Source organism: Danio rerio, chromosome 19 (assembly GCF_052040795.2).
Source record: "Danio rerio strain M-AB ecotype USA chromosome 19, GRCz13ab, whole genome shotgun sequence".
In the NCBI taxonomy this organism is placed as follows: Eukaryota; Metazoa; Chordata; class Actinopteri; order Cypriniformes; family Danionidae; genus Danio; species Danio rerio.
The window spans coordinates 18946484-18961360 of NC_141039.2; the positions used below are offsets into that span (position 1 = coordinate 18946484).

General features: G+C 38.5%; 1 protein-coding gene and 1 long non-coding RNA gene across 4 annotated transcripts in view; one reads left to right on the forward strand and one right to left on the reverse strand.

The window, feature by feature from the left end:
* Nucleotides 1–14877, forward strand: part of LOC147832527 (uncharacterized) — an 845986-nt gene that overhangs the window by 356258 nt on the left and 474851 nt on the right. The gene's annotated exons all lie outside the window — the stretch shown is intronic.
* The window catches only part of top2b (DNA topoisomerase II beta), a 95483-nt gene that overhangs the window by 23638 nt on the left and 56968 nt on the right, over nucleotides 1–14877 (reverse strand). For 2 of the 3 annotated variants that reach the window (XM_087294865.2, NM_001045191.2), the window contains 10 exon segments: nucleotides 12755–12950; nucleotides 10224–10315; nucleotides 8072–8227; nucleotides 7646–7729; nucleotides 7364–7561; nucleotides 2517–2670; nucleotides 2258–2428; nucleotides 1115–1295; nucleotides 171–253; nucleotides 6–95 (listed from right to left, as the gene is read on the reverse strand). The exons of the other annotated variant lie outside the window; for it this stretch is intronic. In XM_087294865.2, coding sequence (XP_087150991.1) covers nucleotides 6–95; nucleotides 171–253; nucleotides 1115–1295; nucleotides 2258–2428; nucleotides 2517–2670; nucleotides 7364–7561; nucleotides 7646–7729; nucleotides 8072–8227; nucleotides 10224–10315; nucleotides 12755–12950 — 1405 coding nt within the window. 3 annotated transcript variants of the gene reach the window in all.

Genomic DNA, 14877 nt, shown 5'->3' on the forward strand with positions numbered 1-14877 from the left:
ATTACCTGTTTTTTTAGCAGGTTTCTCAAAAGCAGAACTGCTAGAGTACGATGAGAACACTGGACCTCTGTCACCGTCACTGTCTGACTTCATATCTTAGGAATAAATACATATTATTAAAACATTGTACATTATTAGCCAAGAAGAGTCATCACTTAAGACACACATACCATCATCACTGATCTTGTCATCATAGGTGGTTTTAGATGGCAAAACAGGCTCTGGATTCTTTTTTTTTGCTGTTGAAGTGGGCCTGAAAATAAGACATTAAAACTTGCATGTCACTTTGGGAAATACAGTTAATATTTAGAATTAAATACTAAATTGTTGGACCACAACAAAACTGATAAGGAAAAAATAAAAATAAATTGTCATTACTATTTTCATATTTTTGTTAGGTTATCATTATTGTGAAATGTTTTGTTCCCCATATATATAAAAAAATCTAATACACTGATGTTTGTTTTGACCTGTGAAAATCCACAGCCATATCTTGCAAAGAATTCTCAACCAAATATAAAAAAGAACATTTTGTTTAGTGTTATTAGAAATTATCAAATTAACATTTTGTATAACTGCTTGTATTTAACTGAAATCATTACTTTTGTTGTGACATTTTAATTTCAGTTTGGCTCACTGATGTTCCAAAAGATAACACGATGCATTGAGAGCTGGGAGGTTAAAACTTCTAATGATGATGCCCAATTTTGTTCAAAATACAGTTTAGAAAATAATAATTTAATACAAATTTTACTACTGTCCTTTAAAAATAACCAAAGATATGTGCATGTTTCCTGAAAAAAGTACATTAAATTTAACTAAAAAGAAATTGCTCTTAATGCATCATAAATTGTTTATCATTTAATTAGTAACAGTACAAATTTAAATCGTAACATTTTTTAAATTGTAAAAATTTTTAGTACTATTGTTTTTTTTTACTGCAACAACCAGATAAAGAGTTATAATTATAAACAATTAGAGTTTCATTGCCATAAAATAATAATACAATGCCCAAGATTTATGGAATAAATATAATCCTTGAAATATAAAGTAAAAATGCTTGTGAAAAGCTAGGTTAGATTCACCCATATGTAAATATTTAAACAGAACGTACAAAGTAAATGTTGTTTTTGGAGGAAAAATATCGTCATCATCATCAACTTCATCATCATGTTGCTCTGTGTTTTTGAAGGAGTGTACTGGTGATGCTGAAGCATCGTTCTCCTGTTCTTCATCACCATCCTCCTCTTCCTCTTCCTCCTCAGAGAAGTCAAATGTGTACTTGGCTTTTACAGCTGTGAAACAACAACACAACAGAAAAGTTGTTTCCACCATGGGAAAGTGTTTCAATATGGGAAAAGTTACCGTATGGATTACTTTTGTTAGAAGTTCACCCTAACTTTTACATGCACATTGCACAAAGCTAATGGTTAGTAAATTGGACTTGGCAACAGCATACAGGGTTCATACACATTTTTATTACTAAAATTCCAGGACGTTTCCAAGACTTTTCCAAAGGTTTCAGTTAAATGTTCATGACATAATGCCTGGTGGGCCTTAGCAATCCTACAGGTGGGCCGCAAGAGAATAAGCTTAAAATTAACTCTCAATATTACACTATATTTCCCAGAGCTGAGTTGTGGCTGGAAGGGCATCCGTTTCCTAAAACTGTTGGATAAGTTGGTGGTTCATTCCTCGGTGGCGACCCCGGATTATTAAAGGGCCTAAGCCAAAAAGAACATGAATATTATACTATAATTTTTGGATTGCATTACAATATGCTATATTACAAATGATGGAAGTAATGCACTTTCTCCTGTTTTCTGATTGATCACTTTAAACTGTGCAAAAACAGCCTCATGATCGCTTCTGCAACTAGTACACGCAAGTCTGTTCATTTACAAACTATGCACGAAGAGAAAGTTTCTCTTTGTTTGAACTATTTAATGTATCCGTATAGTTGTCCAAATTAATGTCCTGTGAGTGTTTTACAACGGACGTGCACATATACAGGAGGATCTAGCGAGGCTCAATGGTGTTTTTACTATAGAAGGTAAAATAGACCTATGCAATAAATGTCATGCATGTCAAAACATCTTAGGGGCCCCAAAATCACCTCAGACCCCTAAGGGGTAAATGAGTTATTTTACCTTTATGTCACCAGGCTGGACATAAGTAACTACTTACAATTTGAACAATAAAAAAAAAGAAGAAGAAAAAAGAAAAAAAGATTTTTTTTTTGAACAGACACACAAACCTGAAGCTCTCCTGGATGTACTGTCTCTAGGAATAACAGGTTCACATTCATCTAGCTCAATATCAGATCGATCATCATCACCACCTTCATCATCATCGGACCATGGATTTCTTTTCTTCACTTTCTTAGCTGGACCTTTAGCACCAGCTGGTTTTCTTTGTCTTGGTGTACCTAAAATTTTATGGCAAAACATGAATCACAAAAGAACCACATTTGAAAGTTAATTAAGTTAAATGCAGTGGCAAAACGTTATTGTTACCGGGTTCTTTTTTCTCTCTCTTGACCCTTGGAGCTTTGGGTTTGGCTCCTGGGTTGGGAAGGCCAGATGGAGAAATTAGGGAATTCTCTCCTCCATTGGAACCTAGAGCACTGTCATCATCAATCTCCAGCTTCACAGCCGCATCTATCTCACCCTAACATAAACAAATATATTATTAGACATGCACAGAAACACATACTGACTATCAGACATGACATTTATTAGTTGTAATTCAGTCTATTTAGTTATGATTAATATGTTAATTAACAACAATCAAATATTTCAAGAAGAGAAAGTGCACTTACTAATAATAATGCAGTTAGTAATAATAATAATAATAATAAATCTATTTAAAAGGAATTATACAACAAATTTGAACTCTATAAGTGTAAAGAAAACCTTCTGACCGTTCTACAGAAAATAGACTGCAGCTTTTGACTGCTTAAAGTAAAGAAAGTAAAGAAGTAAAGAACTTTTATTGTCATTGTAGTTGTACAACGAAATTTGTTTGGCAACTCACAGAGACCAGCAGCAACATAAAAAGAGAGAAAAACAAACAATAGACATAATACTAAAATATAAGACATAATACTAAAATATATAAAAACCAACAATAGACATAATACTAAAAATATAAGATGTAAAATAAAAATATACTAAATGTAATAGTCACAGTATTTACATTATGGCAAATGAGTGCAAACATGAATATCCATAAAGTGTCTTTGTGCATTAGCAGCAGAACATCAGAAAGGTAGGGAGTGAGGGAGGGGGGGGGGGTGATTGTTAATGTGTACAAGGAGGAGGGGTGGCACAGGCTACAGCTCTGGGGAAGAAGCTGCTCTTTAGCCTGTTTGTGCGAGTCTTAATTGCTTTATATCTTTTCCCTGATGGGAGTAGTGCAAAAAGTTTGTGTCCTGGATGTGTAGGGTCCTTAATGATGTTGCTAGCTCTCCTCTGTAGGCGGCTAGCGTAGACTGTATCGAGGTTTGGGAGTTTAATTCCTATGATCCTCTGTGCTGTCTTAACAGTCCGGGATAGAGCTCTCCGGTTTTCCGCAGTGCAGCTTGTGTACCACACTGTGATGCAGTGACAGAGGATGCTCTCTATCGTGCTCCTGTAGAAATTTAGTAAGAGCTGGGTCGGTACTTTTGTTTTCTTGAGTTTTCTTAAGAAGAAAAGTCTCTGTTGAGCTTTCTTCACTAAGTGGGTGGTGTTAATGGTCCATGTGAGATCTTTTGTCAGATGTAGGCCTAGGAATTTGATGTTGTTTACCCTCTCGACTTCCTCGCCATTTATGTGGAGGGGGGGTTGGTGGTGTCCTTTTTGCTCTTCTGTAGTCAACAACGATCTCTTTTGTTTTGGAGGTGTTCAGAACCAAATCGTTATTGACACACCAGTTGATTAGGTGTTGGACGTCCTCTCTGTATTGAGACTCGTTGTTACCTGAGATTTGTCCTATTATTGTGGTGTCGTCAGCAAACTTCACTATAGTGTTGGAAGGGTGAATGGGTTTGCAGTCATGTGTGAATAGGGTGAAAAGTACTGGGCTGAGGACACAGCCCTGCGGTGCTCCTGTATTAATGGTGATGGTGGATGAGATGTGGTTGCCCACTCTTACATTCTGTGGTCTGTTAGTGAGAAAATCCAAAATCCAAGAACAGAGTGAAGGGGTTAATCCTAAATTTTTCAGCTTGTTTACCAGTTTGTATGGTACAATGGTATTAAATGCAGAGCTGAAATCTACGAATAGCATCCTAACATATGTATTGGGATGTTCCAGATGAGAAAGGCTGGTGTGGAGTGTGATTGAGATTGCATCCTCTGTTGATCTGTTCCTGCAGTAAGCAAACTGTAGGTTGTCCAGGTCAGTAGGGATGTTTGTTTTGATGTGTGAAAGGATAAGTCTCTCAAAACACTTCATTATAATGGGTGTCAGAGCAACTGGGCGATAGTCGTTCAGACATTTCACTGATTGCTTTTTGGGCACTGGAACAATGGTTGTTGATTTGAGGCACATAGGGACTATGGCCTGTTTTAAAGACAGATTGAAGATGTTGGTGAACACCCCCGCCAATTGGTCAGCACAAGACTTAAGTGTGCGACCTGAAACCTTGTCTGGACCAGCTGCTTTGTTGATATTGATCCTCCTTAAAGTGGATCTCACCTGGTGACACTCGAAGACGGGTATCGTCTCTTCTGTGGGTGATGGTGCTGTCTGGATTTCCATTCTGTTGGAGTCACTGTCAAAGCGTGCGAAAAACTCGTTCAGGGTGTCAGGAAGCGAGGCATCATGGCTGGACAATGAGGGGCTGTTCTTATAGTCTGTTAGGGCTTTAATGCCCCTCCACATGCTGCGAGGGTTGTTGTTTTCAAAGTGTCCCTCCAGCCGTTGCTGATATCTGTACTTGGCTGCTTTAATGCCTTTTCTTTAGATCTTTTCGGGCATTTCTGTAAGCATGCCTGTCCCCTGACCTGTAGGCAGCGTTCCTCACTCTCAGTAAAGAGCACACACTCCTGTCAAACCATGGTTTTTGATTCGGGAACACCACGCTGGTTTTGGTGGTTAGCACAGAGTCAGTACAGAAAGCAATATATGCTAAAACAGATGAACTATACTCCTCCAGATCTGTACTCGCAAACAAGTCCCAATCTGTGTTTTCAAAACAGTCTTGTAGGCGTGAAGAAGATTCCTCATTCCAAACTTGCACCGTTTTTACAGTTGGCTTTGTTCTGCAGATCAACGGTCTATAGGACGGAGTCAAGTGTATGGAGATATGGTCTGATAAACCTAGATGAGGTGATGGGGCTGCTTTATAAGCTCCTGGGATATTGGTGTATACTTGATCCAATATACTGTTGTCTCTGGTGGGAAAGTGTATGCTGGTGTGTAGTTTAGGCATGACCGTTTTTAAATCCACATGATTAAAGTCTCCTGCTACAATCACAGCTCCCTCTGGATATGCATTCAGCTGGCTGTTAATAGCTTCATGCAGTTCTTCTAGCGCTAGCTTAGCATTAGCCCGTGGTGGAATGTAAACAGCTGTGATAACAATAGCAGCAAACTCTCTTGGAGTGTAAAAAGGTCTGCATTTTAGTGACATGTATTCGATGTCAGGTGAACAGTGCGACCTAATAATGTCCGCTGATGTGCACCAGTCATTATTTATGTATATACACACTCCGCCACCTTTGTTCTTACCGGAGTCGGACGTTCTATCTGCTCGGTATACGGAGCGCCCTGCTAGCTCGATCGCCGCATCGGGGACAGCGCTATCCAGCCAAGTCTCTGTGATTACCATCACACAGTTGTTCAGGCGATGTGAAATAATCCTTAGTCTTACTTCGTCCATCTTGTTCACGAGTGACCGGGAGTTCGTAAGAAAGAGACTCGGAAGTGCTGGTCTGTTTGGGTTAGCTTGTAGCCTAGCCCGTATGCCGGCTCTCTTTCCTCGCTTTTGCTTCCGGTCTCTTCGCCGTCTCCGGCGCTTTGCAGGCGGTATGATGAGCGTTCCACTGAGCTCCCCAGAGAGTAAGATCTCCGGTGGAATAGAACTGAAGTTTCCAGATGAGTAATTCTGACAACGGTTCCCTATTTTAAGTAGTTCGGCACGTCCATAGTGTAACTGTTTGCTTAGCGCCTGGCAGAGTAAACTTAGTAGACAAAAAAAAACAAAAACGCTGCTGTGTATCTGGGAGCTCCGAGCCGCTGCGTCTGCACGCGCCGCCATCTTGTGAAAAGAATTATTTCTTATTTCCTGCCACTATCTTCAGGTCAGGCCATGACAAGCATTTGTGTTTTTTTTAGTCATTACTTGATTAGCCCAAATGAGTGGAAAGCAATGCCATAATTGGAATTATTATACAAAAAAAGTCAGCCTAGGCAACATGTGGGTCTACAAAGTTGCATGCGTAGCAACACTCTACCTTCTGCAACAACATCTCTTTCACAACATCTCTTTCATTGAAACACATTCACACCGTTTGCTCAAGCAGAAGAAAAGCAGCGTGTATGTAGAGCAGAAACAGTGCATAAAAATCAGTGGATCTCATCGATGCATTTATTGGGTAAAATTGCTACTTTTTGCTATCATTCAATAAGTTTTTTGGTCATTATCACTGCACTGTCACTTTAATTCAGTGTAGATCCATCGCCGAAATGATTGTGTCACTACTGCTTCAGCTCTGCTCACGCTCCGCACTGACACGCTGCTTTTGCGAAGCTCTGGAAGCTCTAATCTGTTAACATGAACACCGTAAAAACATGTGCTGCTTACGTTTATCTTATGCATACAACCTGAAAGAGGTGATAGCAACAAAACGGGGACATCCACAATGAACTGACACATAAAGCAGGCTTGCCATGGCATAAAAGGATGATAGTCAGCCATCAATGTACTCTTTTGTTACAATCCATTCTGAATAAACAAACAATGCAGTTTACATGCTTCATCTTTGTTGCAATATTCATTAAGATAAATCTAATCTAATTTTTGTAGCCCAGGCAACTCAGAATTGTAGTTGAGATGTATGTTATAACGGCTCTCGTATTAAAAAAGAGTTTGGTTTAATTTGGCTCAGGCTCATAATTACAGTTAATGTGTCAGACCAGTTCGAAGTCAGACACAAGGTGCACAGGCTCGGGAAAGGTTGGGTTAAATTTTTTGGGCTCGATTTAATCTCTAACCACAGGTAAAACGTCTCACTATTACAGTAAATACGTCTAATTTCTGAAAGAAAAAAAAAATACACCATAAAGGTCACTTTTTATTATATTGTTTTACTCCACTTATGCTTTTAATACATTTAACTGATATTAAAATAATGACAGTAGCGCCTACTCTTACCTTCTTCTTTTTGGTGAGTTTCTTGGAGGCATCTGCTTTCATAGCCAGTGTAATCTGTGGCTCAACCCTTCGGCCAAATGGAGAGGGCAGAGTTTCCTCCAACTGCATCTTCTTCACTTTAGGTTTGCCCACTTTACCTTTAACCAGTTTTACAGCCTTGCCCAAGTTCACACTCTCTTTTTCCTGCTCCTCTACACGCTGGAAGAAAGACAGACAGAAAGCTCTCAAACACTAATCATCACGCATGATGATTCAACCCAATCCTAAAGCTAACATACTCACATCCAGTTCCTCGATAAAAACGGCCAGATCTTCCCTCCACAGATTTTCTGAAGTCTTGCTCTGGAGTTCATTCAGCTCTGCTTTCTGTATAAAAAAGCACATACTTACAGTAAAAACTGGAGACACCAAACTGCTTCTATTATTATTCAAATCTTTTATGCTATACTAGTTTTTCAATCAGTATTGTGAAATAACAATAACACTTTTATCGTTTTCGATCGGTTTTGGACATATCATCCACCTATCATCCACCCCTAACCTGGGAAGTAGCACTGTTTATGCCTATGCTTCCACAGTACATACAGTAAAACAGATTTGGAAAGTCTCACAATAACTCATACATAATGTTACATTTACGGTAAACCATTTAAAGCTCATAGTATACTTCAATTGACACACCGATGATAGTTTTGAGATAACTCATACCTTAAGGTCTCTCTGCTTGAGAAGTTCCTCAACCTTCTCCTTTGTCAGACACCACAGAGGCATGTTGAGAATGTAGTTAAAATTTGGTCCAGAGAAAGAGCCAGAGTCCACTGAGCTGTCACTGTCATTACCACCACCATCCTCTTCCTCCAAAGACTAGCAATGTCATATCATGCAAAAAAAAGTATTTAGATATTGAGCTAAACATAACAAGTTAAATTGAAAGCACAACTGACCATACCATTATCAATACACTCAAAACTCACTTTATTTAGTCTTGTTCCCTGCTTTTTCAGAGGTCGTCACAGTGAAATTACACTAACATTAAAAATTATTATACACATGTTCTATGCAGCAGATGCCCTTCCGACCACAACCCAGCACTGAGAGTGCACTAATTCATAAAACCCCAGTGCTGGGAAACACCCATAAATTCTCTCCTTCACACACTCATACACAACAGTCAATTTAGTTGGTCCAAATTACCTATAGCGGTTGTCATTTGGACTGTGAGGGAAACAGGAGCACCCAGAGACCCACACAAACATGGGGAGAACATGCAAACTGTACACAGAAAGACCTCCTATTATAGCCGGGACTTAAACTAGCCACCTTCATGATTGAAAGGGACAATGCTATGCCCTGAGCCAAACATTTTAGTTTTTTTTTTCATATATATTATTGTAAAACAGTTTAGCCACAATGACAACTATTCAAATTACAACCCTAAATCAGAAAAAGGCCAGTAAAATGAAAGTATTGAAAACGCAAATAAAAAAGAAATTAGTAATTTTCTACATTTACTCTGACTTGTATTTCATTGGAGACAACACAACAAACATTTTTTAATGTATTCCTCATGATTTTTATAAATTTTTTAAATAAACTTGTATTCTAATGTTGGTTCTGGCAACACATAAAAAAAAAAGTTGGGACAGTAAAGCATGTACCACTTTGTAAGGTTGTGATTCCTTTTCACAACACTTAAAAGATGTTTAGGGTCTGAAGACACCAAGTGGTTAAGGGCCCACTCACACTATGCTATCCGAACCATGCCCAGGCCCGTTTCCCGAATTGTATGAGAAGTGTAAGTGCTTTGAATCGGCCTCAGGCACGGTTCACTTGGCCGGCACTGGCCTGGTTGGAAGAGGTATGCCTGAGCGCGGTTCACTTGGGCCCGAAACTGAAAGCGAGACGTGACTTTTAAGGGACTGTTTCATATATTTATTAATCATTCTTACTGTTTAATGAACGCAAAATGTCTTAGTTTATTAAAGATGCAAACCCCTCACTGCACGACCTGCGCACCTTCAGCAAACCTCCTAATTCCTGAAGTACGAGGACTTTATGATTGTTTATGAGTGTTAAAGGTGGCTGATCTGTTCGGCAAAATATTTGACTGTGTGTCACTGCATATCAAACGACTTAAACAATATAACTAGAGAAATCTTGACTGTGCTGAGCGAGAGCGCTTCTGACCAGCGCATCATTGATGACGCAAGCATGCCTCGGTCCGAATGTAATGTGAGTGCGGGCCATGGGGGGAAACGGGAGGGTGGACAAGTGTGCTTTGGCCCGGGTCAAGGCAACTGTACATAGTGTGAGTACGCCCTAAGTGTTTCAGGTGTAATTTTGTCCACTTCTTTTAGCCAACAAGTGAGCAACAGTATGGTGTCTTCGTTGTCGCATTTTGCAATTCAAAATGTGTCACACATTCTATATTGGGACAGGTCAGGACTGCAGGCAGACCAGCCAAGTACCTATATCCTCCACAGCAAAGACTTTGTAATGTGTGCAGAATGTGTTTTTGTGTGTGAATGTGTTCCAAAATCTCTATGTATTTTTCAGCATTAATGGTTCCATCATCAATTTACCTTTATCAAGAGAACTGACACAACCCCATACCATGACAGACCCTGGCCTTTGGACTTACTGTTTGGAGGTTTGGGGGGGCTGTTTTGGGGGGGTTGGATTCTTCCCCCCTTTAGAATTGCCCTATCTGCCCCCCAGCGGCGCCCCTGGACATGTGTGCCGTTAACTGAGGTGCTAGGGTGGATGAATACACTATGTGTTTAGTTGTGTGACTGCCTCTTAAATGTATGAACTCATCTCATACAAAAGCAATATCTAACATCTATACATGCTAACATACCTTCTCTTGAGCTTTGTTCCAGGCTGCAACTGGGTCAGACTCATATCCTCTTTGCACCAGCATGCGGATCAAATCTCTTTTTGATTTGTTCTCTGGCAAAATAACAAACAATTAAAGCACAAAGAGAACACAGGGATTTGTAAGATTTATTCTAGACTTTAAATGGCACATCTATCATTTGTCCTCTTTAGTAAAATAGTACTGACGCAAAGTTTCTACTAACAATTTACTTAATTGTTACCATTGACATTACCTGCAAACATGTTCTGGGTTTACGCAGGCACAGTGGGCTACAGCTATCCCACACCAAACCTAAACAGGCCCAGTGAGGTATGGCCAAGGCTAGACGGAATCTGCGGACGTTTTTTGCTATTTCTGCTGTGAATTTTGGTAAAAAATCTGTGGATTTCTGCGGAATGATTTTGGGAGTATCATAGCTAAAACCTAAATATATGAAATAAACCAAAATACCTTTTTAACTTTTATTTAATGTTTAAAATGCAAATCTAATTAGATTCACTTTATTTGGTAAACAAAGCAAGTCTCTCATATAATATCTCTACTAAAAGACAGAAAATATTACTGTACAAACTGCATTGTACATAAATCTCATGAACATTTTTACATTAGTCAATAATATTACTTTAATTAATAATAAAAAAAGAATAAATACAGATTTACACACATTTACTAAAGTAAATAAACAGAATAAATTATGGGCTAAAAATCAGTGGAAATTTGCAGAAAATCTGCAGAATTCTGTGTGGGGAGATTCCAGTTATTGGTTCACTGCATGCTCTTTGTGAGCACCCCACACTTGCATACAAGACCAGCTCTTTTTAGCCCAGAGTGGCTCTTTTTTAGGGCCCATACAGGTTTTTTTTCGTGTAGGGAGTCCACTTTCGTTTCCCATTCCCTGTTTTACATTCGGAGAAATAATCACTGCCATCCATTTATTGACAGATTACACAGGAAGAATGAGTTTTGCCAATGAATATTTTTTAATAATTATCTTTTTTTCATACAAAGAGATATACAATATATAGCAGATAGGGAATGACAGCAAGACAGACAATGAGTATTTTAGCACAAAAACATATTTTCCACTGTAATTATTTTTTATTTTAAAAGTTGATTTTGTTTTATTTTTATAAACAATTTGTAATTCCTTTCGCAGTATTAGAGTTAGTGTGGGCCTAGTGAGGGCTGACAATGCAGGCAAGTATGGGCCAATGAGCAGTATCTCAGAAGTGCCTTCTGTTTGCAGACCACTGGGGGCCCTTAGTCTAGAACTAAGTGTAAAGAGCAGAGGTGCCCAAACTCGGTCCTAGAAGATCAGTGTCCTGCATAGTTTAGCACCAACTTCCTTCAACACCTGCCTGGAACTTTCTAGAATATTTAGAAAGAGCTTGATTAGCTGGTTCAGGTGGGTTTAATGGGGGTTGGAACTAAATTCTGCAGAGCACCGGCCTACCGGGACTGAGTTTGGGCACTCCTGTTATAGAGCAACTTAGTATAGTTTACCAAATACAGCAGCTGTTGGAACAAATAATGTATTTTGTGACTTTTTTTAACAAAGAATTTAGTTGATTAGTTTTTGAATATGTGATTTATTCATAAGACCAGGGCCTATTTGAAAATGTGTTTTGATGCGTCATTAATTGCTTACGTTCCTGCCAAGGACACCCTTCTAGTGGACAGTTATTCTGCACTTGGATTTCTGTATAGTTGTTAAACACACTGCAGACTTTGGGTGTTAAGTGCAGGTTTTATGTATTTTTTCCTAATCTTTGAGCAATATCATCAAGACATTAGAATACTTAAACACTACTTTTTTATTAGTAACAGCTTTTGTCCGGCTGTGATCAACTTAAGATGTGAAAGTAGTTACATACACAGTAGGGTTTTCCGTTATTTCTATATTTCTTTACACGCTTGTGTCATTGAATTGTTGTTTAAATTTAATTTCACGTTCATGACACTGCGATATTGCTGCAATGCTAATCTACAGTCATGACACAATGCTACTCATTTGAAGTATATGCATAACTTGTGTTTTTCAGCCAATGACAAACTACTGGTGAAAGGTTATAAGGTTATTTCACAGCATCGACCTCATTATGTTATTAAAATACAATCATTTAAATAAATGTAAGCATTCATTTTGTCGTTCTAGCATAAAATGAGATGACAGACCGAGTAACTGCTAGCGCCGTCAGTCCCAGCAGGCCAGCACAGAAACTCCATTTAAAATACTGAGGTAAAATAAATGTTCATATTTTAAAGAGATGGCAAGGAAAAATGGAATTTAATGCAGTGCTTCATGTCCGGTATGAGATCCCACTTTATATCAAATATCTAATCTAAACGTGGCAATTTTGTAATGGAAAGACAGTTCACTGGAAGCCGTCGGGCTGGCTGGCTAAAAAATTTTAAGTCTGTCTGCATATACATCATTGCTCATACACAAACACACACACACACACATGGACAGGATAAACAAAAAGTTGATGTATGAATAAAAATCTTACCAATCGATAGTTTTCCTTCAATCTTCTCTAGAACAAATCGTGCCTGGTTTGACAGTTTGGCAGATTCAGCACCCAAACTACCCACCAGCCAGTCTTTCCTCAATTTATAATAATGTAGGCGCAACTCAAAAAACTCTTTCAAGATCTCCTGTACAGACTCGTATCGCTTCATACAGCCCATGTGATCAAACAGCACCTATCAAAGACAGAAGTATGAGAAAAATAATGTACTGTAGAGCTAAAATAATTGTTTAAAACTCAGACTATTAGTAATATAGTTTCACATTTTAATTGTAAAACATTGTTAATTATTAAGTCCCTCAAAATACCATGGTTTGAAAAAACAAAACAAAATGACAGTAAACACTGTCAAGTGCAAAACATTACAAGTTTCTCTCTTGCATAATATAGTAGTGCTGCAGTGCAACTGTATTGTAATGCAGTGTTTGCTTTGCTTTGGTATTTATGATGTTAATGTGTATGAATTGTAGGATGGGGTAGAGAAATTCAGACAAAGTTTAAATCTACTGTTTTCGAATTATCGTCTTTTAATTCCTGAGGCAAATTAAAGAGCATACTGTAGGTTAGACACGCCAGTGAGACAATGTGTGTAAGAGTAAAGTAGGAACTAGATTTTCTTTAAAATATACATTAAAGTTTATTATTAAGCCATTTGGAGTCGTTTTTAGTCACGGAAATTTGCTTCCGCATCTGAAAAATCGCCAGACCGGAAGTGACGTTGGATAAGGGAGTTCGCGCAAATAACACTATGAAGACAACGGATCGCGGTGCGCGTTTAGATGCCGAGATAAGATATTCTGAGAGACTCACACAAACAACAGACCACAGCCATACAATTATAAGCCTGTGGACAGACCAGCAGACAGAACAGCAGTCAGAGAAGTGTAATTTAACTCTATTGTGAGAAGAACCGAGCAGGTTTATAGTGAGACTAGTGTTGGCTTACAGAGAGATATGCACAAAATCTTTTCTGGCAATAGCAAAGCTAGAATTAATCATCTATAAATATTAATACTTACCAGTAACAAAAACTAATGAGCATTTAAGTTATGCCACATTGACCATATTTTTTAATAGTAGATAAGTGAACACAAAACACAAATAACACAGAACATCTGGAATAATGCAGAAACATGTAAACAAGGTACTGGAAAATCTTTTTATTAAACAAAAGGATTTCGGAGCTTTTGTATTATAATAAAAACAACATCAAATATTAAAACAATTAAAATAAGTTTTTAAATATGTGTCTTTTTGTCATTTTTTTCATTGGGTATAAGATTATCTGTATCAGATCCCATTTAGGCAACAATCCATAAAAAGACAAGTATAGTTGTTACAGTATAAAATATTTACAAAGATTTGATTAACAGATCTGATCTGCATTTATGGTTAAATAAACTTCAAGTTCAGATTCTAATTCAACTCAAGTTCAAGTTTTATTTATATAGCACAAAATCATAAGCAGTGTTAATACCAGCATTTTTACTCTTTATATATGTATAGGTATCTGTGTGAGTGTGTGTATACTGAAAGAAAAATATATTATCTGGCCCATTTAAAAGTAAACCTAAAATATTTTTTCAGTAAGTTGCCCAACATTTATGTGGGTACCGCACTATCATGTCTTTAATGTGTACGAGATTGTGAATGCTGTGTAAAAAGATGCCGACAGCCTCATCCTTGTAAACCCGCTGGAAGGATCTAGAAAGGAGAGCAAATGTAATGCAAAGTTCTGCATTCTCGTTGAGCCTGTGAAGACCTCCAGGGCCGGCGCGTCCATGGCGGCGTCCGCGACACTACCCTCACCACCCGCGTCCTCAGTTATGTCCGCGCATAGGGCAGCAGAATAGAGAGGCTGGCATCAGCGACACTACCCTCACCACCCGCGTCCTCAGTTATGTCCGCGACACCTCCTCAGTTATATCCGCGCATAGGGCGGCGTCCGCGACACCTTCTTCACCACCCGCGTCCTCAGTTATATCCGTGCATAGGGCGGCAGAATAGAGAGGCTGGCGTCCGCGACACCTCACTCACCACCCGCGTCCTCAGTTATAGATTTTAAAATTCACCGTATGATTTATAATATAACATAATACAGA